General features: G+C 35.2%; 2 protein-coding genes across 4 annotated transcripts in view; one reads left to right on the top strand and one right to left on the bottom strand.

The window, feature by feature from the left end:
* The window catches only part of pfkfb4b (6-phosphofructo-2-kinase/fructose-2,6-biphosphatase 4b), a 25565-nt gene extending 1874 nt beyond the window's left edge, over positions 1-23691 (top strand). Inside the window, exons 1-14 of one of the 3 annotated variants that reach the window (XM_056389403.1) lie at positions 4695-4879; positions 6691-6807; positions 6902-6998; positions 8969-9035; positions 9145-9219; positions 9292-9348; positions 18175-18296; positions 18384-18591; positions 18730-18876; positions 18974-19078; positions 19168-19297; positions 19475-19537; positions 19786-19850; positions 22247-23691. In XM_056389403.1, the coding sequence (XP_056245378.1) occupies positions 4768-4879; positions 6691-6807; positions 6902-6998; positions 8969-9035; positions 9145-9219; positions 9292-9348; positions 18175-18296; positions 18384-18591; positions 18730-18876; positions 18974-19078; positions 19168-19297; positions 19475-19537; positions 19786-19850; positions 22247-22306 (1425 nt within the window). In that variant the 5' untranslated portion in view covers positions 4695-4767 and the 3' untranslated portion in view covers positions 22307-23691. Of the gene's footprint in view, positions 1-4694; positions 4880-6690; positions 6808-6901; positions 6999-8968; positions 9036-9144; positions 9220-9291; positions 9349-18174; positions 18297-18383; positions 18592-18729; positions 18877-18973; positions 19079-19167; positions 19298-19474; positions 19538-19785; positions 19851-20143; positions 20282-22246 lie in introns of those variants that run through there. The other 2 variants (XM_056389412.1, XM_056389422.1) reach the window with 2 other exon arrangements.
* On the bottom strand, positions 23498-27537 carry arpc4 (actin related protein 2/3 complex, subunit 4). Its single transcript, XM_056389469.1, has 6 exons — positions 27416-27537; positions 25204-25322; positions 24977-25088; positions 24763-24858; positions 24235-24405; positions 23498-24018 (listed from the first exon to the last, which is right to left on the bottom strand). Exons 1-6 carry the CDS (start codon positions 27416-27418, stop codon positions 24013-24015), a joined length of 507 nt encoding a protein of 168 aa, XP_056245444.1. The 5' UTR covers positions 27419-27537; the 3' UTR covers positions 23498-24012.

Genomic DNA, 27537 nt, shown 5'->3' with positions numbered 1-27537 from the left:
GTCCAGCAGATCCAACACATATTATATCCCTATATGTGCATTTCACAGTGGCCGTACTACATCCCACAGGATATTCATCTTGCTGCTTGAGAGGCTTCCTCAGACGCTGCCAGCTGCAGTCAGTCTTCCTTTTCTTTCTTTCAATCTCTTTATTATGCTCAATAATAGAATTTTTTTCTGCCCATGTCTCTGTCACATCCCAACTCTGAATAATACAATAAATCAGAATATCAGAAATAAATCTGTCATTCCCATCCTTATTCACGGACTGCCCCCCTTCCAGCTGCGCCGCCTTCCCTTACTGTGTCTGCTCTCTATCTAGGGGAAAGTTCACCCACTCACTCAGAATCTCATTATAGGCACTGGGCAGAGCTGTAGCTGTGTATGTGTAATGCTCCTGCAGTAAGTGTGCGCCTGCTCAGTGCAGTGATCTGGCTGATGTTTTGCATCTGTTAGCGTTCAGGTGCTGGGATGTTAGTTTGATTTCTGTTATTTATATCTATGCTTGCAAATGTAGCAACATAATCTCTTCAATGGAGATATGAATATTGTTTGTTCAGGCTCAGACAAAACCGCTCTGTCTGTCGCATGTAATACAATAAGAACCCAAAAACTGATTCTGGATTATGCTATAAACAAATTAGTGATGAAAAGATAAATGGGTTGATCATAATTAATCAACACAACTAACTGCCAACGTATCTGATGATCATGTATTTATTTAAGTCATTTGTCAAGCAAAAATGCTGAAATACTCTGTAGCTTATCCAACATGAGGATGTGCTGATTTTTTTTGGCTTATTGTAAATTTCATTTTCTTTGTTACTGCAACCAACAATTTTAAGGCAAGACATTACTAGTCAAAAAGTAATCAATTAATCAAAAAATAATCAGTAGAATAATTGTAAATGAAAATAGTCATTTGTTGAAACCCTAATATAAATCAACATCAACTTTTATTCTGAGGTTGTTTGTCCAGTTAAAGTAAATATTAATGCGACAACATGATATTTTATACGATAGTGTGCTTCCTACTTTCTTGCATGGAGTATTTTAATCAAGCAAAGAATTAATATGATGTTAATGGGGAGCAATTCAGATGTGAGAAATGTGGAGACAATAAATCCTGATGTTACAATATCAGTCAGACATTGAATGTAGAGATGATTCATAAAATTCTGTTTTGTCTTTTTAATTTGCATTTTTGATAGGCTTTTCATTGTTTGGCTTCATTGTGATAAAGGAATGACTTATATCATTTGACATCATGTTTTGAAACCAATCAGATTTGTAAGACATATCGCACATTTATCTAGTTTTAACTGCTCTATCAATTAATTTATCTACTTTCTTCTGTTTCTTTCTCAAGTTCTTATTTATTGTCTTTGATTGATTGATTTAATTTTTTTTCATGTTATCACTAGATGGCACTGTTGCACTGTTTGTAGATACTGCTTGATTTCAGGAATGTTGAGGACAAAAAACTTAAACTAAAATGCCAGCACAAAATGTGCTGTAATGTTTACTATGATGATGTAAAGAACACAAAATAGACACTTATACGTCAGTAGTCCTGCACTTTTCAAAATTATTTACAATATATGTATTATACTGTAAGTAACATCAACAGTAATATCTATATTATAAAAACTAATATCAATAATAATATCAATCAACACATCAACAAAAATGATAGCAATAACATCATTAAATATCAAAATGATAACGATATCAATAATACTATACTATCAAAATAATATCAGTATACAGTGATCAAGTAATAGCAGTATTAATAATAAACTCAATCATAACATCAGTAATAATACTAATATTCATAATATCAACAATAATATTTACACTAATATCAATTATAATAATATCAACAATAATACTATTATTAATATCAGCAACTACCAAATACCAATGGATATGCCAGATACTGCAGCTATATCTGGGAGAGTGTGCTACTTGTGTGCTACTAATACAACATTGTGAGCGGCACAGGTTAAATTTGAGCAAGCTTAAATGGGTTTCAGTGATATCAGCTCAAGTTCAAGTATCTGCTCATATACAGTATATTTCAATGGTTCAAGCGTGCATAATGGTTAATGGTTAAATTAATGGTGCTCTGCTCCCTGCTCCACTCCATCTCCACCCCACTTGCATTGTCCTGTCTGTACTGCCTCTTAAGGTTTTCACTCCTATCCAGAAGGTGCAATAACAGACCATATATGTCTTCCAGGCTCAATTATATAAGAATTTCTCTCTTAACACAAATGTCAGGTTTTAAACAGGAAAACTGATTCCTAATCAACAGTCTGTTCATCAAAGGATAAAAGTCAAATTAAATTAAAAAAAGAAAGAAAGAATATAATTCACACTCACACTGCACATTAAAAAAAATGCTTTGGCTGCACTAATAATCAGAAAAGATCTTAAAACAGTTTAACATCAGTTTGAACTCAATGGCTTGCAGAGCCTAATACTGCCATCTATTGGGCATTTAGACAGATACACCACATTAAATGAATGTGACAAGTATGATCCTGTACACAAGTTAAATTTTTTCTCAAGTATTAGTTATCAGAGTAATTTCTCCTGATCCAGATGCATCTTTCTCTTCATTGCGTTGTCTATTCCACTGCATTCCAAACATCTGGCCTTTAAAAGCAAGTACACAACGCCATCTGGTGTCACATCCTTGACACTACATAAAGTCTTGTCAAGGCAGAGAAACAACAAACAGGCTTCCAGACAAATCAGGATATTGTTAAGTTGGCATATTTCCACCATTATTTGAAAGTGAAACTTGAACCAGTTGTATATAGGTATTTGCTGATGAGTGCTTCTGTTCTGCATTTTCTTTTCTTGTCTGTTGCAGAGAGAAAAAACAGAGGGAAAAAAATGAATTCAAAGAAAATATTTATGCTTTAACTGAACATGAGACCTCACAGAAAACTAATAGACAAAACTAGTCAATCAACAGAAAATGAATCAACAACAATTTTGATGAAGTAGTAAATTGAGCAAAAAATGCCAAACATTTGAATTGTTTTGCTTTTGTATGTGAGGGTTTGGTTCCTCTGTGTATACCAGCATAAATTGAATATCTCAATATCTTTATGGCTGCAACTATCACTACCAATGAATCTGCAAATTATTTTCTTGATTACCCTTTCTTGATTAACATTATAACAATACAAAACATCACGATATAGTGAAATATGCCCATTATAATTTCTCAGATAAAAAGGTGAGTTTCAAATGCCTAGTTTTTTCCGTTAAAGTCCAAAACCCAAAGACATTAAATAAACAACGATGTTAAACTGAGAAAAGTTGCAAATCCTCACAATAGAGAAGCTCAAACTAGTGTTTTTTGTTTTGTTTTGTTTTTTAAATGACTGAATCAGTTAATCAGTTATAAAAACAACTGGTGATTCATTTTCTTTCGATTGACTAGTTGGTTAGTCAACTTATCCTTCCAGCTCAAGACATTTTATTTGTTATATGGACCAAACAGGAAACACACAATCAGAAAAATAATAAGCAAATCAGTGACAATAATTGTTAGCTGGAGTCCTAAGTTGATATTTTTAACTAATGCTAGATTTCACTGTTTTGTCACATGGCTGTTTTCCTTTAAAATAATACTAAAATGAATGCCACTAATAATACATTCAATAATAATGGCACCAAAGTTGAAGAACAATAGCAGCTGATAGACAGGATGTGCTGTATGTATGTGTGTGTATCTGATGTTGGAGTTGTTGATGACTTTTGTCTAACCATAAGACGGATGCGTGGCCGTGACTGTGAGAGGCCCGTGACTGGGTCGTGCAAAACTTGAGGCAATGCTAGTTTTCATGATGATGTTTATGAGGTACCAGCAGTCAGCACGCCCGCCTTATCCCCGGTCCTCCTCTCCCATTGGCTGCTGGGGCTGTCGTCTCTTCTCTGATTGGTGGAGTTGTCAGCTGCATTCACTGCCCATGTGTGCTGCGCATGAACAGCTGAACGCTTGTTTTTCTTCTAACGTCTGCTTTTCACCGCTGCACCCCACTCACTTCACTAGTCATTACGGTAACGTTTCATTCCTAGAAAAGGAGGATTTGAACGTCTGCACATGCTCTGGAAATCTTTGTGGAAACATTTTGAATAGGATTCAAGGAATTTTACTTGAAATATCCAAGCACAGGACGTACAGTAAAATGTAAAGCATAAGAAGAATGTCTAATTGATAACAAATACAACTAAATGTGCAGTTTAAAGATAACAAAACCTGCTTAAACCTATATTCCCAAATACCAACTTGCTGTGAGTAATAGTACATTTGTTTATATGAAGGCTCAGTTTACTTATGAGACAGATATTTGTGTTTCTCTTTAAGTGGACTCAACCATCTCTATGGATTAGACGATTTCCGTTTTATTTCTAAGCTCTGAAGAAGCAAGTAAGCACACCTTGACTTAAAATTATCTGGTGAAACAAAGTTATATTTATCTTTAGGTAAATATGTTATTATTGTTTGATATATTTGAATAACACGTCTGAAATGCTGTTCAAGTAACAGGACATCCTGCTCCTTGTATTTTTCTCCCTTAATCTGTTTTGCGTACTGTCTCCAATCGTTACGGTAATGGGAAGCCGGTGTTTCTCGGCTGATACCCCCCCCCCCCCCCCCCCGGTTGCTGAATCAGACTACCAGGGCGACAGCCCACCGCCACAGTTTGTTGTGAGGAGGGTAACATCATTGATCCACTATCGAGTATGTTAGACAACGAAGATTTTAAGTTGGAGACTTCCCCGCGGGAGCTCACCCAGAACCCGCTCAGGAAAATTTGGATGCCTTGCAGAAACGGGCACATAGCTCAGAGACGGGGTAAGATGCAGCCGGCCGGCAAGTGCCGCAAAGGATGTGACGGGGAGGTGATGTTGTGTGCATCTGCTAAGATTCTTTCGTTTGTTTTTCATCATATTTTATTGAATGTATGTTTTCCTGAGCCCAGTCTGTCTCTGAACCTGTAGGCTAGATAATACGTTTTCAGACATTTAGGCAGGGCTGTTTGAGATTTTGCGCACTAACAAAGTGCTGAATATTCTTATCTTTTTGTTTTTGAAGTGTTGCATCATGCTGAGCTTGTATAGCTCATTTTTTACATACATAAATCTGAATCACGCTTGATAGAAATAATTGTATCCTCGCGGAATTGGATGACACACACATGATCCAAATGCATCAATTTACCCATGACCATCTCAAACATCCAACATGTCTGATGTTGTTAGTGTTAGTTTGAGCGTGAGCAGCTGTTTTCCATTTCTGCCAGTTGCTCTCAGTCTGGTTTTCTCTCTCTGCAGGTCGTCTTATTTTTGCTGAGTCAAGCTCCGTCTGTTTCAAGCTGTTTTCCTTTTAAAACAAGCCGCAACTAGTCCAGTCCTGTAGCTGGCACTAAACACTTGTCCTCTTCAATTTAATCTGATTATTCCGCACCTCAGTAATGTCACTGCAAGAGTCTCTTTAGACATTAATCCAAAATCCGTTGTTCCATATCATGAGGGAGTGTCTCAGTGAACATGAGGAGGATATCTGAAGAAGTGCTGGTTTTCTTTTTGTTTACTTTTCAAGTAATGTATTTAAAATGACAGTTTTAATTATAAGCTATATTTTAAGGTAACTAACAAAAAAAAAGAAATTTGGTGAAATAATTTGTGGCTGCAGAATCTAAAATGCTGTCATTCCTGTTGCATTCATGAATAATAATAGAGTAAACCCAGAAAAAGGATTAAAATGTTTGTTTGGTTTTTTTTTTGTGATATTTGTCAAGTAATTATCAGCTGAGGTGCAACAACATGACTGTCAACAAACATGAGAGATTTCTAAAAAAATAAAAAAAATGTTGGAGCCCAGTAAAGTGGGCTGAATTGCTGTCTGGATTGTAGTTACTGGTACTTACAGGAGACAGTAGAGAGCAAAACTGACCTTTGTTGTTCCACAGCATCATGCTGTCCTTAATTAACCAGCATGTGCCTCTGGCCAGCTTTTTCAGAATTGAGAAAATGAAGACCTCACGTTCTCCCGCTGTCTACCTGCTCATTTCCAACTTTGTTTTCAGTATTTCTGTCTGTCCATTTGCCATTCTATATCTTTTTCTCAGTCTCATTGAGAGCTTTTTCAGGGTCTGTTTCAGTTGTTGTAGTATTAATATCTCCTCTCTCTCTGTCTGGCAAGGATTTCATATAGTAATGTGTATCACTGTTACTGTTACTTAGAGTGAGCTGAAATCTTTGAAAAGTTGTCTCTTTCCACTTGAAGTGTAACCAGATGTTCTGTGTTTTCATATCAAGAAGTCCTCTTTGCTGGAATTCCTGTTCATGTGTTGCATGTACATAAGTGCGTGAACAGCTCATGGCTTCTTGCTAATTGGGTGTTTAGATTTGATTCTTGTTGGTCAGAGAGCCAATCGCATTTTACTTCTTTATTCTTGAAAGCATTAAAAAAGTAAATCTTATTTTTCCTTGAGGGAGACTTTTTCTTCTGACTTGTGATATGGTGATATGATTTGTTTTTATTGTATACAATATCTTCAATCATCAGTGTTTTGTGTGTTTTTTTGTGTGTGCTCAGTGTTTTGCAGGCAATTTCCACCACAAAGCTCAGTAAATGTTTCTCTGCCTCTTCTTTTCTTTCAGTATGTATGACAAATTGCCCGACCCTGATTGTGACTGTAGGACTTCCAGCCCGAGGGAAGACTTACATTTCAAAGAAACTCACTCGCTACCTAAACTGGATAGGTGTGCCAACCAAAGGTACGACACACACACACAGATATGTACATATTACTTTACAATAAAAATGAGCTATGCTCTATTGTTACACATACAATATGTCTATCTGTCACAGAGTTCAATGTTGGCCAGTATCGAAGAGAATGTCTAAAGATCTACAAGTCCTTTGAGTTTTTCCGTCCAGATAATGAAGAAGGCTTAAAAATCAGACGGTGAGTCTACACTGATTTCTCTAGCAGTCTACTTTTGGCATGGAAGGGGAGGCCAAATGTGAGCAATGGCAAACTAAAGGTCTGACAACCAACAACCAGCCAAAGACTGATAGGGAGGAGTTCATCTGTGAAATCACTTGCCAAGGTGATCGGTTGGACTGAAAACATGCAGACTGGTGGCTCTACACAGTAATTACATAATACTACAGTACTATTTCCTACAGTCTTGTAGGTGTATGATACTGAATACAATACTAGAACAGTATTTAAAAAATGGCAAATTTTAAGTGAGCATGAGCTGAATCAAATGTTTGTAAGGTTGTTCTACCAGTCTATAGATCTGATGACAACAAACTATATTTCTGTAAGTAAGTCTGTACACCATTTAAGCAAAATTATGTTTTTAGGCCAATGATGATGCCCAAATTATCTGTTTGCATTTTTTTAATGCAGTGGATGTTCACAAAAGACATTTCAGGGGCTTTCTATTTTATTTTCACTTCCTTAGAAGTGGTTTTATATAATTGTGTTAAAGGTTCTGTAATCGAGATTTAAAACAATAATATAGTGGCCAACAATGATGTTAAGATAAAGAAGAGTAATGGCGTTCTGAACAGTGAAAAAAGTAATCCCCCCTCTATATGTGTCGTAATCTTACGTAGCTTCTCTGTACTTTGTCTTGATATCCAGTTGGTTCATGTGAGTCCCTCCAAGTTAAACTGTTGGCCCTCCCTATATTTATAGAGATGCAGGGACTGCCCACAGGCAAGATGCCACCATTTGGTAGGCAGTGTTCAGGTGAAAGCGATCTTCCAGAATTTTCTCCACTTAAAAAACAATGTTTTTTGGCTAAAAAGGCCCCCGAAAAAGAAAGAGATAAGACCAGAGCATAGGCAGTCATGGGGACTACCAGCTCAAATCCTGTTCAGCTGGTGCATCGTCAAAACATCTATAAAGTTTTTACTGGCTCCGTCAGTGTCTTTACCAGTTCCATCAGTGTCACTCGTGCGGCTGGTCCTGGCGGATAAATCCGTAGCTCGATATCTTTCCAGCATGGAGCCAATACTGGTCTGTCTTTTCTGAGACAGAGAGCCATACGCGTAGCTAAAGGGCTCAAGCTTGACTCAGAACTGGCTTTTCTTCTCCTCAATGCGTTAGTGATTAGTGAGTGGCCACTGTAGGCATGATAACATAAGCTAAAGGCTAAGGCTTACTGTTAACATTGCTGTGGAGCATATCATGACAATACTAACATGGGCTTATGGTTGTGGCTGACTTGTTTTTTATTAGGCTCTGGTGTACCAAGGGTAACTTTATTTAGTTGTGCTTCTTATTGTGTGTTTAGTGGTTGCTTTCACTGGGCTTCATAACACCTTGCTGACTGAGAATGTGAATGGAGGCCGGAGGTGTGGCCAACAAAGCATTTGTTTTGGTCTGAGATCCTGGTGGTATAGTGCAACATCTAGTGCCAGTGATGATCGTTTACAGAACCTTTAAATTGGGGGTCTGGATAAAGTCTGTCTGTCTGGGGGGTTGTCTGAATGGGAAATAGGCCTTTCAAAATGGGGAGGAGTGGCAAAAATTGCACAAAAGAAACCTGATCATTAATGTTTGTTTGAAGTTCATTTGGCCTTCATAAGAAGTGTTAATTCTTAAACATTATTTTTCCTATTTTTCTTGTCATCAGTGAGAGTTTGTTTATCTGGTTGTTTTTCTTGTTGGGTGCAGCATGTCTACATCTTTGAAGAACTTCTAACTGTTTTAAGCACTATAATTTTGGTAAACCATTGTTACTTTAAGCCTGTGTCTTAAAAATTTTCACACATTGTAACAGAAGGGTTTGGGATAATTATAGCTTGACTGGCATTATGAAAATTCAACAGTAGGAGTAGCAACTTGGTAAACAAACTCTATCTGTCTCCATGTTCTTCTTGGCTGTAGTAGACTGACTGTCTGCTATCTTTCAACAGTCAGTGTGCGATGGCAGCACTCAATGATGTTCGGCAGTACCTGAGTGTTGAAGGAGGACAGGTGGCGGTGAGTACTTGATACTGTCTCAGAAGTCTGCTTGACAAATAAATAATAGATTAAATACCATATGTATATGTCAGGGCTACATAAGAAGTATCTATTCCTTTTGTTTCAGGTCTTTGATGCCACAAATACAACAAGAGAAAGAAGAGGTACCATCGTCAAGTTCGCTGAGCAGAATGGGTTCAAGGTATGTTAACTGTTGAATCAGTTTTCTTTTTTTGATGACCTACAAGTTTAATATACTCTCTTGTCAATGCAGGTGTTTTTTGTGGAGTCTGTGTGTGAGGACCCAGATGTTATTGCACAAAATATAGTGGTAAGCATTGTCTTATTTTCTATCCAGTGTAAATAATTAAAGTGGTTCTGCATACTATAAGTGATACTTTTATAACAAACTGACAAATCTATTCATCCTTATGTATTTTAAAATAATATTTCAATCGATTTGAGCCATATATTTTCTCACTCTTATGTTGAGAGTGAGATGAGAATGAATACCATCAAGGGCGTAGGTTTGGTCTCAACATTGGTAGGGACGCAACAACCCCACCACCCCTCCAAAACAAAGAGATTGGCTTTCTAATGCTTTAAAGTTAACGGTTTATTAACATATAAGATAAAATAAGCAAATGTAATATACGCATGTGTTTAATTTCCATATATGAAATATAAGTACATTTGTATTTAAATTATAGGCTATATAAGTTTTACAAATTACATATGAAACCTGTTTAGAAATTGGAACAATATCATATATTGACATATATGTCTAGCTAATACAAACATGTATTTTAATGTCTGTTTATATTATAGACATATTTTACATTAATATATATCCATCCCAAAGCCTGTCAGTATATGTTCATATTATATATGTAAATATAGAAGGTAGACGTGTGTCTAAATTTAATAAGAAATTATTACGGAAATCAAAAACAAACATATAGAATTTAAATAAACGTTGTTTTAATAAAGTTGCATTTTACTATGGGTATTTCATATGTTATAAACTTATATCTTCATTATATCCAGAGGATGTATATGTGTCATAATAATATATCCTCTTGTAAGTAACACATATAGGAACATCACTCTTGCGATAGGGACATATATGTCACATATAGTATGTTCTAAGTCATAGTATACGAAGGCATAAATAAGTTTTACTATAGTAAGACATAAAAAGTCATAATATAATAAGGCATAAAAACATCATAGTATGATAAGGCATGAAAACGTCAAGAATGTCATAGTATAATAAGACATAAAATAGAAAAATCATTGTATAATGAGGCATAAAATGAAGTAAAAACATCATAGTATATTATGGCATAAAAACATCATGGTATAGTATGACATAAAATGTCATTAAAAGATCATAGTATAGTAAGGCATAAAAGGTCATAAAAACGTCATAGTATGGTAAGGCATAAAACGACATAGTATAGTAAGGTATAATAATGCCAAAAAACATCATAGTATAGTAAAGTATAAAAATGCCAAAAACGTCATAGTATAGTATGGTATAAAACCTCAAAAAAACATCACTGTATATTAAGGCATAAAAGGTCATAAAAACGTCATAGTATGGTAAGGAATAAAACGACATAGTATAGTAAGGCTTAAAAATGCTAAAAAAAAAGTACTGGTATAGTATGGCATAAAATATAAAAAAAAAAACATCACTGTTTATTAAGGCATAAAAGGTCATAAAAACGTCATAGTATGGTAAGGCATAAGACAACATAGTATAGTAAAGCATAAAAATGCTAAAAAAAAACATCATGGTATATTATTGCATAAAAATGTCAAAAAACGTCATAGTATAGTATGGCATAAAACCTCAAAAAAACATCATAGTATATTACAGCATAAAAGGTCACATAAACGTCATAGTATGGTAAGGAATAAGACGACATAGTATAGTAAGGCATAAAAATGCTAAAAAACATCATGGTATATTATTGCACAAAAATGTCAAAAAACGTCATAGTGTAGTATGGCATAAAAATGCTAAAAAACGTCATAGTATAGTATGGCATAAAACCTCAAAAAAACATCATAGTATACTAAGGCTTAAAAGGTCATAAAAACATCATAGTATGGTAAGGCATAAAAAAGACACAGTATAGTAAGGCATAAAAATGCTAAAAAACGTCATAGTATAGTATGGCATAAAAATGTCAAAAGACGTCATAGTATAGTATGGCATAAAACATCAAAAAAACATCACTGTATATTAAGGCATAAAAGGTCATAAAAACGTCATAGTATGGTAAGGAATAAAACGACATAGTATAGTAAGGCTTAAAAATGCTAAAAAAAGTACTAGTATAGTATGGCATAAAATATAAAAAAAAAAACATCACTGTTTATTAAGGCATAAAAGGTCATAAAAACGTCATAGTATGGTAAGGCATAAGACAACATAGTATAGTAAAGCATAAAAATGCTAAAAAAAAACATCATGGTATATTATTGCATAAAAATGTCAAAAAACGTCATAGTATAGTATGGCATAAAACCTCAAAAAAACATCATAGTATATTACAGCATAAAAGGTCACATAAACGTCATAGTATGGTAAGGAATAAGACGACATAGTATAGTAAGGCATAAAAATGCTAAAAAACATCATGGTATATTATTGCACAAAAATGTCAAAAAACGTCATAGTGTAGTATGGCATAAAAATGCTAAAAAAACGTCATAGTATAGTATGGCATAAAACCTCAAAAAAACATCATAGTATACTAAGGCTTAAAAGGTCATAAAAACATCATAGTATGGTAAGGCATAAAAAAGACACAGTATAGTAAGGCATAAAAATGCTAAAAAAACGTCATAGTATAATATGGCATAAAAATGTCAAAAGACGTCATAGTATAGTATGGCATAAAACATCAAAAAAACATCACTGTATATTAAGGCATAAAAGGTCATATAAACGTCATAGTATGGTAAGGAATAAAATGACACAGTATAGTAAGGCATAAAAATGCTAAAAAACGTCATAGTATAGTATGGCATAAAAATGTCAAAAAACGTCATAGTATAGTAAGGCATAAAAATGCTAAAAAACATCATAGTATGATAAGGCATAAGACGACATAGTATAGTAAGGCATAAAAATGCTAAAAAACGTCATAGTATAGTATGGCATAAAAATGTCAAAAGACGTCATAGTATATAGTATGGCATAAAAACATCAAAAAAACATCAAAAAAACATCACTGTATATTAAGGCATAAAAGGTCATATAAACGTCATAGTATGGTAAGGAATAAAACGACACAGTATAGTAAGGCATAAAAATGCTAAAAAAACGTCATAGTATAGTATGGCATAAAAACATCATGGTATAGTATGACATAAAATGTCATTAAAAGATCATAGTATAGTAAGGCATAAAAGATAATAAAAACGTCATAGTATAGTATGGCATAAAACCTCAAAAAAACATCTCCGTATATTAAGGCATAAAAGGTCATATAAACGTCATAGTATGGTAAGGAATAAAACGACATAGTATAGTAAGGCATAAAAATGCTAAAAAAACGTCATAGTATAGTATGGCATAAAAATGCTAAAAAACGTCATAGTATGATAAGGCATAAGACGACATAGTATAGTATGGCATAAAAATGTCAAAAGACGTCATAGTATAGTATGGCATAAAACCTCAAAAAAACATCATAGTATATTAAGGCTTAAAAGGTCATAAAAACGTCATAGTATGGTAAGGCATAAAACGACACAGTATAGTAAGGCATAAAAATGCTAAAAAAACGTCATAGTATAGTATGGCATAAAAATGTCAAAAGACGTCATAGTATAGTATGGCATAAAACATCAAAAAAACATCACTGTATATTAAGGCATAAAAGCTCACATAAACGTCATAGTATGGTAAGGAATAAAACAACACAGTATAGTAAGGCATAAAAATGTCAAAAAACGTCATAGTATAGTATGGCATAAAAATGTCAAAAAACGTCATAGTATAGTAAGGCATAAAAATGTCAAAAAACGTCATAGTATAGTATGGCATTAAACCTCAAAAAAACATCACTGTATATTAAGGCATAAAAGGTCATATAAACGTCATAGTATGGTAAGGAATAAAATGACAGTATAGTAAGGCATAAAAATGCTAAAAAACGTCATAGTATAGTATGGCATAAAAATGTCAAAAGACGTCATAGTATAGTATGGCATTAAACCTCAAAAAAACATCACTCGATATTAAGGCATAAAAGGTCATATAAACGTCATAGTATGGTAAGGAACAAAACGTCATAGTATAGTATGGCATAAAATATAAAGCAAAAAACATCACTGTTTATTAAGGCATAAAAGATCATAAAAACGTCATAGTATGATACGGCATAAGACGACATAGTATAGTAAGGCATAAAAATGGTAAAAAACATCATGGTATATTATTGCACAAAAATGTCAAAAAACGTCATAGTATAGTAAGGCATAAAAATGCTAAAAAACGTCATAGTATAGTATGGCATAAAACCTCAAAAAAACATCATAGTATATTAAGGCTTAAAAGGTCATAAAAACGTCATAGTATGGTAAGGCATAAAACGACACAGTATAGTAAGGCATAAAAATGCTAAAAAAACGTCATAGTATAGTATGGCATAAAAATGTCAAAAGACGTCATAGTATAGTATGGCATAAAACATCAAAAAAACATCACTGTATATTAAGGCATAAAAGGTCATATAAACGTCATAGTATGGTAAGGAATAAAATGACACAGTATAGTAAGGCATAAAAATGCTAAAAAACGTCATAGTATAGTATGGCATAAAAACATCATGGTATAGTAAAAATGTCATTAAAAGATCATAGTATAGTAAGGCATAAAAGGTCATATAAACGTCATAGAATGGTAAGGAATAAAATGACACAGTATAGTAAGGCATAAAAATGTCAAAAAACGTCATAGTATAGTATGGCATATAAATGTCAAAAAACGTCATAGTATAGTATGGCATAAAACCTCAAAAAAACATCACCGTATATTAAGGCATAAAAGGTCATATAAACGTCATAGTATGGTAAGGAATAAAACGACATAGTATAGTAAGGCATAAAAATGCTAAAAAAACGTCATAGTATAGTATGGCATAAAAATGTCAAAAAACGTCATAGTATAGTAAGGCATAAAAATGCTAAAAAACATCATAGTATGATAAGGCATAAGACGACATAGTATAGTAAGGCATAAAAATGCTAAAAAACGTCATAGTATAGTATGGCATAAAAATGTCAAAAGACGTCATAGTATATAGTATGGCATAAAACATCAAAAAAACATCACTGTATATTAAGGCATAAAAGGTCATATAAACGTCATAGTATGGTAAGGAATAAAACGACACAGTATAGTAAGGCATAAAAATGCTAAAAAAACGTCATAGTATAGTATGGCATAAAAACATCATGGTATAGTATGACATAAAATGTCATTAAAAGATCATAGTATAGTAAGGCATAAAAGATCATAAAAACGTCATAGTATAGTATGGCATAAAACCTCAAAAAAACATCTCCGTATATTAAGGCATAAAAGGTCATATAAACGTCATAGTATGGTAAGGAATAAAACGACATAGTATAGTAAGGCATAAAAATGCTAAAAAAAACGTCATAGTATAGTATGGCATAAAAATGTCAAAAAACGTCATAGTATAGTATGGCATAAAATATAAAGCAAAAAACATCACTGTTTATTAAGGCATAAAAGGTCATAAAAACGTCATAGTATGATAAGGCATAAGACGACATAGTATAGTAAGGCATAAAAATGCTAAAAAACATCATGGTATATTATTGCATAAAAATGTCAAAAAAACGTCATAGTATAGTATGGCATAAAACCTCAAAAAAACATCATAGTATATTACAGCATAAAAGGTCATATAAACGTCATAGAATGGTAAGGCATAAAAGGTCATAAAAACGTCATAGTATAGTAAGGCATAAAAATGTCAAAAAACGTCATAGTATAGTATGGCATAAAACCTCAAAAAAACATCACCGTATATTAAGGCATAAAAGGTCATATAAACGTCATAGTATGGTAAGGAATAAAACGACATAGTATAGTAAGGCATAAAAATGCTAAAAAAACGTCATAGTATAGTATGGCATAAAAATGCTAAAAAAACGTCATAGTATAGTATGGCATAAAAACATCATGGTATAGTATGACATAAAATGTCATTAAAAGATCATAGTATAGTAAGGCATAAAAGATCATAAAAACGTCATAGTATAGTATGGCATAAAACCTCAAAAAAACATCTCCGTATATTAAGGCATAAAAGGTCATATAAACGTCATAGTATGGTAAGGAATAAAATGACACAGTATAGTAAGGCATAAAAATGCTAAAAAACGTCATAGTATAGTATGGCATAAAAACATCATGGTATAGTAAAAATGTCATTAAAAGATCATAGTATATTACAGCATAAAAGGTCATATAAACGTCATAGTATGGTAAGGAATAAAACGACATAGTATAGTAAGGCATAAAAATGCTAAAAAAAGTCATAGTATAGTATGGCATAAAAATGTCAAAAAACGTCATAGTATAGTATGGCATAAAATATAAAGCAAAAAACATCACTGTTTATTAAGGCATAAAAGGTCATAAAAACGTCATAGTATGATAAGGCATAAGACCACATAGTATAGTAAGGCATAAAAATGCTAAAAAACATCATAGTATATTACAGCATAAAAGGTCATATAAACGTCATTGAATGGTAAGGAATAAAATGACACAGTATAGTAAGGCATAAAAATATCAAAAAACGTCATAGTATAGTATGGCATAAAAATGTCAAAAAGTCATAGTATAGTATGGCATAAAACATCAAAAAAACATCATAGTATATTAAGGCTTAAAAGGTCATAAAAACATCATAGTATGGTAAGGAATAAAACGACACAGTATAGTAAGGCATAAAAATGCTAAAAAACGTCATAGTATAGTATGGCATAAAACCTCAAAAAAACATCATAGTATATTACAGCATAAAAGCTCACATAAACGTCATAGTATAGTAAGGCATAAAAATGCTAAAAAACGTCATAGTATAGTATGGCATAAAAATGTCAAACGTCATAGTATAGTATGGCATAAAAACGTCAAAAAAACGTCATAGTATAATATGGCATAAAACGCCAAAAAACATCATAGTATATTAAGGCATAAAAAGTCATAAGAAAGTCATAGCATGGTAAGGAATAAAACGATACAGTATAGTAAGGCATAAAAATGCTAAAAAAATCGTCATAGTGTATGGCATAAAAATGTCAAAAAACATCACAGTATAGTATGGCATAAAACCTCAAAAAAACATCACTGTATATTACAGCATAAAAGGTCATATAAACGTCATAGAATGGTAAGGAAAAGGTAAAAAAAAAAACATCATTGTATATTAAGACATAAAAAGTCATGGTTTAGTAAGGCATAAATATGCTGTTACAATCTCCCTATTACCAATCCAACAGGCTCAAACTGGAGGCAGGAACATATGGAAGGACGCCAGAAAGTGGTTGCCAAGAAATAAGTTTATTTCAAACATAGCAAAACTGTAAAGTACTTTACACAAGTAAAGGAAACAAAAGAGAGGTAGAGATCCCGGCCAAAAAGAACAAAAGATGGGGAGGCCGCTGAGCCAGCCGTGCCATGGGCCATTGCACTCAGCGACTCCCCTCTAACTTGACTAACTCAAACTAACCTAAAACATGAACAAAAACCAATAACTGAACTACCAGTGATCTCCAACGCCATACTTCAAATAAGAAACAAAAACAACTACAAAAAACACTCTTGACACAGCTGAGGAACAGGGATCAAGTTGGGATGAGATTCCCCTCACCAGCGCTTGACAGGTAGATGGCAACTGTGAGAGCAGGCTGCTCCGCTCCTCAGGTCCCTCCTTTTATTGTTAGGGCAGGATTGACTGCAGCTGTCAGTAGGTGTGCCTGGAGAGACAGGTAAAGAGAGAGAGCAAAACAAAACCCTGGAACCACACGTAACAAACGTCGTAGTATAGTAAGTCATAAACAGCATATTATAGTGAGGCATAGAACGTCATGAAAACATCATAAAAGGCATAAAAACATCAAAAAACACTATAGTATACAAGGCATAAAAACTTCATAGTATAGTAAGCCATAAAACGTCATGAAAAACGTCATAGTAAAGTAAGCCATAAAAAGACATGATATAGTAAAGCAAAAAAACTTTACAATCTCCCTATTACCAATCCAACAGGCTCAAACTGGAGGCAGGAACATATGGAAGGACGCCAGAAAGTGGTTGCCAAGAAATAAGTTTATTTCAAACATAGCAAAACTGTAAAGTACTTTACACAAGTAAAGGAAACAAAAGAGAGGTAGAGATCCCGGCCAAAAAGAACAAAAGAGGGGGAGGCCGCTGAGCCAGCCGCGCCATGGGCCATAGCACTCAGAGACTCCCCTCTAACTTGACTAACCCAAACTAACCTAAAACATAAACAAAACCCGATAACTGAACCACCAGTGATCTCCAACCCCATACTTCAAATAAGAAACAAAAACAACAAAAAACAACACTCTGGCCCAGGCTGGAGAACAGGGATTAAGTTGGGAGGAGATTCCCCTCCCCAGCGCTTGACAGGTAGATGGCAACTGTGAGAGCAGGCTGCTCCGCTCCTCAGGTCCCTCCTTTTATTGTTAGGGCAGGATTGACTGCAGCTGTCAGTAGGTGTGCCTGGAGAGACAGGTAAAGAGAGAGAGCAGGAAGAGCAAGGGAGAGAGCAAAACAAAACCCCAGAGCCGCGTGTAACAAACGTCATAGTATAGTAAGGCATAAAAACGTCAAAGTATAGTAAGGCATAAAAAAAGGTCATAGTATAGTAAGTATAAAAGGTCATAGTATAGTAAGGCATTACAGTCCCCAATTAACTTAATGTGCATGTCTTATGCAAACCTACGCCCTTGCAATCACCTAATAAGCTTTAGAGGTGCTGATAGGTATTTTATTTCACTTTGGACAGAACAAGAGTAGCTGTATCTTTTCTCTGCTCACGTCCTTTTCCTGTAATTTCTATCTTTGGAGCAAGTGAAGTTGGGCAGCCCAGACTATATTGACTGCAACACAGAGGAGGCCATTGACGACTTCATGAAGAGAATCAAGTGTTATGAGTCCTCCTATCAGCCTCTGGACGAGATTCTGGACAGGTGAGGACACATAAAAATGTCATTGTGAGTAGATTAAGTTAGCTCATCAAGATCGCAGATAGCAACTGACTGACCTTCTTGCTCCAGGGACCTGTCCTACATAAAAATCATGGATGTGGGCCATCGTTACCTGGTGAACCGTGTTCTTGACCACATCCAAAGCCGAATTGTCTACTACCTGATGAACATCCACATTACACCGCGCTCTATCTACCTGTGTCGCCACGGTGAGAGCGACCTCAACATCATGGGACGCATCGGAGGAGACTCTGGCTTGTCTACGAGAGGAAAAGAGGTGTGTGTTCGTGTAATCGGCATAAGTAGAGCATGAGTTTAACATAGTCAAACAGATATATCACTATGGGTGTATTTAAAGAGACATCACTATTTGTATTGGGTGGATTTCATGTATATTTGCTCTTCTGTCTTCTAGTTTGCCAGAAGTCTGAGGAAATTCATCCAGGAACAGAATATCAAAGATCTGAAGGTGTGGACGAGCCAGATGAAGAGGACAATACAGACAGCAGAGTGCCTAGGAGTGCCATACGAACAATGGAAGTATCTCAACGAAATAGACGCTGTATGTTGATTTCTGTGTTTGTGAGAAGTGAATACAGCAGCACTTTTAAATCATTTGTGTACTCAAGTTAAACACATCTTCTCCCATCTTTACAAAGGGTGTGTGTGAGGAAATGATGTATGAGGAGATTCAAGAGCATTACCCTCTGGAGTTTGCACTGAGAGACCAAGACAAGTACCGCTACCGCTATCCAAAAGGAGAGGTGAGAACATGATTCTTTCACATAGCTCATTGTTATTTTTTTTGTTTCTGTCTTTACAACTGTGTGTTTGATGGGTCTGTGATTCTCAGTCATATGAAGACCTGGTGCAGCGACTGGAGCCTGTGATCATGGAGCTGGAAAGACAGGAGAATGTTCTAGTCATTTGTCACCAAGCTGTGATGCGCTGTCTTCTTGCATATTTCCTGGACAAGACTGCAGGTATGAAGGACTTTAATATGTACATAGTTAGTTTATTTTTTATTTTTTATTTTTTTGCCAATTCACAATATTCATCAGGCTAGTTTCTGAGCTTCCACGCCAGCTGTGACCAGAGGCATTATGTTTTCCCTTCCCGTTCACTTAACCTCAAGGACCTTTCTGTCTCTGCCTTCACAGACGAGTTGCCTTATCTTAAGTGCCCTTTGCACACGGTGCTGAAGTTGACCCCCATGGCTTATGGTGAGTTATATAATCTTTTTAATCTTCTCGTGTCATATATTAACTGTATGTTAATTTTCACCAGTATTCTATCCATGTTTTCTTGCTGTACTACATCACCTGAAACAAAAAAGTGTTAATTTTATGTTTTGTTTTATAATAATCTTGTTTCCAGTTCTACCTGGAGTCACACATTTTAACATAAGAAAAGATTTATCTCCACTGGATCTAATTAGTAATAATTTTTTGTTTTGTTTGCTCTCACTTAGGATGTAAAGTGGAGTCTGTCTCTTTAGGCGTGGAAGCTGTAAACACTCACAGAGACAGACCAGAGGTAGGTGACCAAGGCAGCACACAGAAATGTTTCTCAGCAGATGATGTAGACAACTTGAATCCACTTCAGGGGTGATTAACTTCACTGCATTTTCAAGACAACCTCATCTGTGACCTCCGATTCAGTCAGAGAACGCCTCGCAGAAAACACTGTATGCATAGAAGCAATGTGAGACTTTATATTATGATTTAAGGAGCGGCACATTATGTCTTCCACCCTTTATTACCTGCATCGCCCTCCTGAAACAGGCCCTGCAGTCAGTGCTGATCCGTCCCTTTCTTCTTATTGCACAGAGAATGTAAATCTTTCACACAGAGGAAGCCGTGTTCAGTCTCCATCCACCAGTGATCCCTGAGGGCCACCAAGACAACTGTGACATCACATAACAATGACACTCCTCCCTCCCTCCATCCTGACTTTTTGTGTTCTTTCATTTTTATCTCTTAGTGGGATCAGAAATGGACAGTATCTTGCTGTTTTTGTATTTTTGTTTTTTCCAAATTTGTAGGCACTACATAACTGGAATCCAGTTTCAGGATAAATCACTTAGCTGTGTGTGTTGTGCGTTTGTGTGTGTGAACACGTCTATTTTTGTACCCGTTTGACTTTTAGACCTTAAGAGCACTGTGACGACTTTTTGGCTGATGCACACTACTGAAAAGGACTGTTTGAAGGTTTAGACTTGGTTTTAAGGTAGGGGGAAAAATTATGTTAAGGTTAGGGGTATGGCTGTGGTCAGGCTAGGGATTGCATTATAGCAAAGGGTCCTCACAATTGTAGAAAGGCGACTGTGTGTGGTGGTACAAATACTATGAATGAGAACATGAAGCACATTACATTAATGTTGTTTTCAAATCTGTCTTTAAACACCATCTAGAATTTAACATTATGCTTTTTTTTTTTTTTAAATGACTGTTGCCCCAATTGTGTTTTGTATTAACATGAAGCCATTGCCATGTATGCTATATATTTGCTATATAAAATTTTCGAACTCATGTGCAGAAAAGACAAATGTGAAAAACGCATTAAACCTCATATACAATGATGCACAATATAATTTTCATAACAGTTCTTGTTTTAAGCTAAATTTTGTCTCTATGTCAACACTTGTTTTCTGTTTAAATGTGAAGGGTAATCTGGAATGCTTACCAAAATCCTGTCTTTATACACCATCTATTATGAAATCATCAGTGATGGTGTTGTTGGCTAAACCAAATGCTTGAATTATTTAATCAAATGTAACTTCTTTTCATGTTGTGGTGTTTGTCAAGGTTTAATTATTGTAAATATAAATGTCCAAATTGGAAAAAAAAAAACAGTCGCTTTCTCCTGTTACTTTTTTCTGGTGAAAACAGTGATCCGTTGTTTTGTCAAAGATGCATTGCAATCAGATAATGACTGTATCGAGAGTGTGTACACATTCACGGGACAAATTTCAAAGGGGGTTTGAGTAGGACACTGAAAGAGTGTTTCTTTAGCTTTAAAGGACAGGATCGTCTGTTGTAAAACAACAGTCAGGTGCACATGTGAACACTGGGACAAAAACTGGAGTATATATATATATATAACTGAACTTGTGGAAGTAATACACAGTTTCAAAAACAACCCTTTTTTAAAAGTGGATTATTGAAGACATTAAAACATGGTCATGGCTTCGGAGTCCTTTTTAAAAAAAAAAAAAAAAAAAAAAAAACCATCGGAATGAAAAATCGTAAACAGAACATTTTCAAGTCTTTTGTAACAGCAGTTCGGTGTCCATAGGTTCTGTCGTGGAAACACAAAGAGGGAATTTCATTCTAAAAAGACTTTAGATGATACCCATTTCATTTTTGTCTAATTCAGACTGCTGAGGACTCGTGTTACCTTCAGATAAACTTTTGAATATATTTGTAGAACACTGAAAGCACATTAGGAAGGGATATTTTAATGGCCAGTATTAACAGGAGGAATGCTCACATCAAGCAGAACCAATTTCATGGTTCAGATGAGCCAGACTGTCCTTTTACGACAGACTAAAATTTGTAGAAATGTATAAATTGCTGTCTACAATAACATGCTGACTTAAATTTTGCCTCTTACTTCTAAAAATGTCTGTTTGTTCAAGATTTATCATTTGGTTTTGTGGTTTAAAGGACTCCCATCTTTTGACGTCTTCAGTAATCTATTATCAAAAGTTTTGTTTTACAACTAAAAACTATTTAAAAATATTTTAGTTGCAACCCATTCCAAATTCCATTCATAAATCTAGACATAATATATCTTAATAATTTTACTGTTAATTGCTGTTCATGAAGATATGTATAGCAAGGGATTGCACAATGAACAAAAGTCAATTTGTAGATGTCAGATAAGTAAGGACTATAACTCAGTCCTTTCCTCTCTTATCACTGTTTCAGAATGTGAATGTCCAGCGCAGCACAGAAGACGCTCTGCAAACAGTCCCAGCTCACTTCTAATCTCCTGCACTTCCTGTTCCAGCCAAGACCTCATCCGACTTTCGGTTAGGGCCTCTGAACAGCATTATGGGAACTGTGCGGTTGAACTGCCTACAATGGTAGCTACTTCACTGCTCTGGAGAAATAAGTATCATCCCAGACTCCAACTATAAAGCACTTTCACGAAATATAATCCATTTTTATACGTCTGTTTGTTGTGAACTGTACCGTTACTGTAGCTCAAAAATGCCAATATTTTTGATATGTGGGTTTACTGTTATTGCTGTAACATTCCCTTAACTTTCACCGTCTTTTTCCATGATTACATTTAATATCCACTGTATGTTGTGCACCGTGTGTATTGCCATTTGCTTCCAGTGTTTTTGAAAATGTTTTTCTTGTATGAAAAACATGTATCATAACCCTAAAAAGACTGTGAGGAGACTGTAGCTACATAAGTTAAAATACCTTCGATGAAAGTCCAATATCCCTGACTGCTGTGAAACTTTTCAAAAGATACAAATGAATATTTTAATTTTGTTTTCCTTTTATGGTTGTTGATTATTTAAAAAGAAAAAAAGAGCCAGCTTGAGTAAACAGATTTTAAAATGATTCTTAAAACATTCCAGAGATGAAGATAAAATTCTTACACCACAGAGTCCCACGAAAACACCACAAAGGTTGGAAATAGTATTGTAAATGCAACAGACACTTTTTCTGTTAAATGTAGCTCATGCTCTGTAATTCAAAATCCAAACAGATTATGGACGTGAACTTTGCGGGTTTCAGTTTTTAAGAGATCAGTGAAATGCTATGCTTCTGTCTTAAGAGTGAAACTTAAAAAGGAACAGTAAGGCTGAAGAATGATTTCATCATTCAAATTAATACTTGGTTTTATTTGTGGAGATTAAAATAAGGTACTGTGCAAACTGTACATGCATGTTAGTTTGATGTAAGTTTTATGTGAAAATTGACATGTATTATACAGTATGTTAATTTTTTGAGAACTGTACAATTTCTGTAATATTATGCATTTGATATTGTATATAATTGTAATGAAAATCTAATTCTAAATGCCTTGTTTGTCTTCAGCTGTCAAAATCTCAATAAATCTGCAATGTTTAGGGGAAAGACAGAGCTGCTGTTTTTGCTTCATAACTTTAAAAAAAAAAAAAAAAAAAAAAAAAAAAAGAGAAGAAAAATATACTAAAATACAAAGGATAATGCTTTTATTCATCTTCACGGCCAGCAAGTATATTTATTTTTATTATCCATCTACAATAGGTTCTACTCTGTGTACTAAAACAATAAACATGTATTAGTTGATTGCCTTCATGGTTTAAGGTCTGTTGTAACAAAACATAGCAAAATGGAATTTATGTGCATATAATATATATATATATATATTTAAAAAAAATTAAATTATTTGAAAAACTTTCATATTACCCTGTGCTCATTAATACTGATTACAAATGTTTTTTAAGGACCTGCCCTGACTTCTTCTAATGTTCTAAAGGCAGATAGTAATGTCTTGTGTGAATATTCATTATATACAAACATCAATATTTTTGAGCACAGGGGTATTTTAAGGTTAAAGGGTAAAACCTCATTGGCCAGTACTTCTTCTTAACTTCTCTTGGCTGTCAGTGTTTTGTCTCGTCTCTGCCCTGTGATGTGCACACTCCACAGTGACAGCCAAGATTGCAAAAGGAATGTACTTCACTCTCTCAGAACTGCAAGAGTAAAACAAACACAATGTATAAGCTACAAAAGATCTAAAACAAATTAATTATATAACATTAATAATATAACCATGATAAACTTCAATATTAAAAACTATTTTAACAATAAGTAGTAAAGTGAACACAAACTGCAACAATATCAAAGTCTTGGTCACACTAAAATAAATGTAAAATAAAAAGAATAAAAAATATAGAAAAACAACTTACATTTTTGAGAAACTCTTCAGCGACAATACGAGCCCTGGCATTGACAGACAGCTTCATTTCACTGATCTCCTTGTCAATTTCCTCCATGAAATGAATAACAAAGTCCACCAGTTTGTGTTTGTACATCTGCTCTGTGTGGAAGTTGGTGATGAGAAAACTGATGTCATAGCCCTGCAAAAAAGATGGATGACAAGTTGAGTTGTTAAAGGTCCGGTCGTCACAACCAGCCGTTTTAAACTTTAAATGGTAGCAATAACTGACAAAAATAGTTCACCGTTCCCACTACTAAATCATTTTCCAGGGCACTTCCTGGGTGTTTGATTTAATGACCAAACAAACAACAAAAAACACGGCAACATTTGTGGCTTTATGATAAATTAGCAACTACCACTGACTTTCACTCAAATTCTGCTGCCTCCACTGACTGGAATATTCAAGGAGCATTCAAGAGCTCTAATCACTCCAGGTCATTCGGGACATTGCAAAGACCTGTAAATTTGGCAGACCCATTTTTTAATATCCACGTACCTCCACTGGCTTCCGCCTCAGGATGAAGAAGTTCTCTGCTCTCATCATCATGAAGCGCATGAACTTGTGGCACAGAATCTTCTCAATCTCATCTGCCTGCAGGAGCAGCAAATTGAGGTAAATATCTGTCAGTGTTGCAGATACAATTCTAATCTTTGCGTTTTATTATATTAATCACCAATTACTGTGTCATCATCTGTTGAGTCTGACTGACCTGCTTTACAGCGATGCTGACTCTGACGGAGTTGATGGATCCCTCGATCAGAACCTTCTCCTTGTCATTACGGCTGATTATCACAGGCTGCAGGAGCAGTTCTTTACTACTCCTGGAAGTGGGCAGAAACAAACAATTAGTTCAGATTTTAATTTAACTCTGGCTTAATGTACTGCTTGGTTTTAATAACTCCAAAGTGGCACTCAGAGCTATGAAGACAAACTCACCGAACTTCCACCTCTGGCTTGTTGTGTCTCTCCACTACTTGTGAGGAGAAATTTTCCAGACAGAGGGCGGCCTGCAGAGTGGCACGCACCGCATTGAGATATGGACGCAAGGTTGCCGTCTGAGGAAGGAAAGCGAAGAAGAGTAGATGAGAATCACTCCTCAAGGAAAGTGCATCTGAATCTACAGGCAGGTGCAACGAGGACTGACTTGAGAAAGGTCCTGTGGATCAACAAGTTTTTAACACAAACTCTTTCCTGGTTTCACTTCATCTGATAACATTGCCTAAGGTCTTAAGCTGTCTTGAGTCTCGACCTGGTGGTTTCTGTTGGGTCTGCACATGACACAACTTGTAGTTAATCTTAATGAGCCTGGACTCCATGATGCGATGAAACTGGTCTTGATATGAAAAATTTGATGAATTCAATTTGTTGGTGACGGACACCAGAGGCCTGTACTATGAAGCAGGATTTGACGTTAGTGAGGCAACTTCCGCTTTAACCCTGAGTTTTTAGGGTTACGAAAGTGGTTCACTTCTCACTGGTTTAAATCACCATGCTGACTTATGTTGAACTCCTAACAGGCTCCAGGGGATTAGATCAAAACCTGCCCAGTGCACCAATATCAATGAAATACCACAATTCTTGATACCAAATTTGATACCACAATAAAACACTGTTCACAGCAGCTCAGAATAACATTAGGAGATTTTGTGATGAAATGGAAATAAACACTAAATCTTCTGATATCTTTTATTAAAAAAAATGATTCAAACAAATTTAAATGTTTTCTATGATTAAAAATGAATACTTCAGTCCAATTGACCAGTCCCCAACTACTTCGCTCTTTGCTTTGGCAGCAGCAACAGTATGACATTACTTTAAAAAATGTTTTTATCTGCATCACATATTCACAATAGTTTGTTCATCATCAGACAAATTATTAATTATTCTAGTCATCTGATCATATCATTTACATTTCACCTTGATGAATATCACTTTGGATGTCGGTATAACCAAATTTACCTGCAGGTATCAGTGTTTCCTCTTATATTATATTAAGTGCTTTATTCATGGATCTGATAATGTTGCTTATGATTTAACAACAATAGCCTCTTTCACATTAACGCGCTCATAGCCAGATAGGAAATCCAAGGATTAAATAAGCCAGTCGATATCCAGCTTCGTAGTACAGGTTATCCAGGACGACCAATGTTAAGTTCAGTTAAGCCAAATAATTAAAAAATATCCTGGGAATATTGAACTGGCTTCGTAGTACAGGCCTCTGGGTGCTTGCATCTGGCCTGCTATATACACCCAGGTGTAAATAGCCACATTGGCTATTTGTGCCCCAAATACAAATATCATTGTTGGCTACAGACACCTGGCGGCAAATAACATTTGTCTTTAGAAAAACTGATGACAGGTTAATTTTTTGAATAATATATGCTCAATATTCAATTTTTGACAACCAAATGTAGGGATCCAAAATATTTGTTGTGTATTAATATAAAAGACTTAATTGATGGTTTGTTTCTTTGTTTTTAATACACAAAAATTTATACTGGCCTCACGAAGCTAAGTATGGCCTGGCTTTTTCAGACTTGATGCTGCTCAGCACTCTACCCTTAGACTTAACTGTATACACCCAAAACCTTGCATCAGTGTCACACTACAAGAGAATTACAGGAAACACTGACAGAATTGTAAAAAGTGTTCGTGTGTGTCAACAAATTATAATTTAGCAGTGAAGATTTTTTTCAAAGCTTAGGAACAAAGCTGCGACACATGCTCGGATTCCATTATCATTAACATTATTAGTCCAGCTGGTACCAGCAGCAGCAGTCACAGTTCACTAGTATCTTTCCTTGTCCACCATTGTAGTTAACATTCTATATTACTTAGCAACAAAGCTTTACTTAAGTGCTACAACCAACCTTGTACGTCACAACAATAATACTCTATCAGGGATTCCATCGCTTTATATAACGCAGTAGAATTACATGAATTCGATTGTTTCTCTTAGCAAGGAAATTAACGTTAGCCTGTTAGCTAACTACCTGCTTAGCTAGTCCAAATGAAACCCGTGGGAAAACACGAGCTGCGCCTCCCTAAGCGGAGGCAGTGCTGGTTGACGAGTGATAAAAGCGACAAGGTTTGATGTTTGTAACTTTAAACTCTGTCAGTTTATGAGCTTATATGCAATTTCTCTTACCATTTCTCTGTTTCAGGAAAGGCGGCTAAAGGCGGAAGCAGCTACACTTGTCAGGGCTTTTTCCGTGAACATACCGGAACTCTGCTCTGCCTCCGAGCGGCACGGTTATCAAGCTGCGGAAA

Source organism: Seriola aureovittata, chromosome 2 (genome assembly GCF_021018895.1).
Source record: "Seriola aureovittata isolate HTS-2021-v1 ecotype China chromosome 2, ASM2101889v1, whole genome shotgun sequence".
In the NCBI taxonomy this organism is placed as follows: domain Eukaryota; kingdom Metazoa; phylum Chordata; class Actinopteri; order Carangiformes; family Carangidae; genus Seriola; species Seriola aureovittata.
This window is presented reverse-complemented; position numbering and strand designations above follow the sequence as displayed.

Excerpts from the sequence above, each read along its gene's own strand:
- arpc4 (XM_056389469.1), bottom strand. Across the intron at positions 25,089-25,203 it reads AAGCCAGAGGTGGAAGTTCG|GAGTAGTAAAGAACTGCTCC; the intron begins GTGAGTTTGTCT and ends GCCCACTTCCAG. Across the intron at positions 24,859-24,976 it reads TCAGCATCGCTGTAAAGCAG|GCAGATGAGATTGAGAAGAT; the intron begins GTCAGTCAGACT and ends CTGCTCCTGCAG.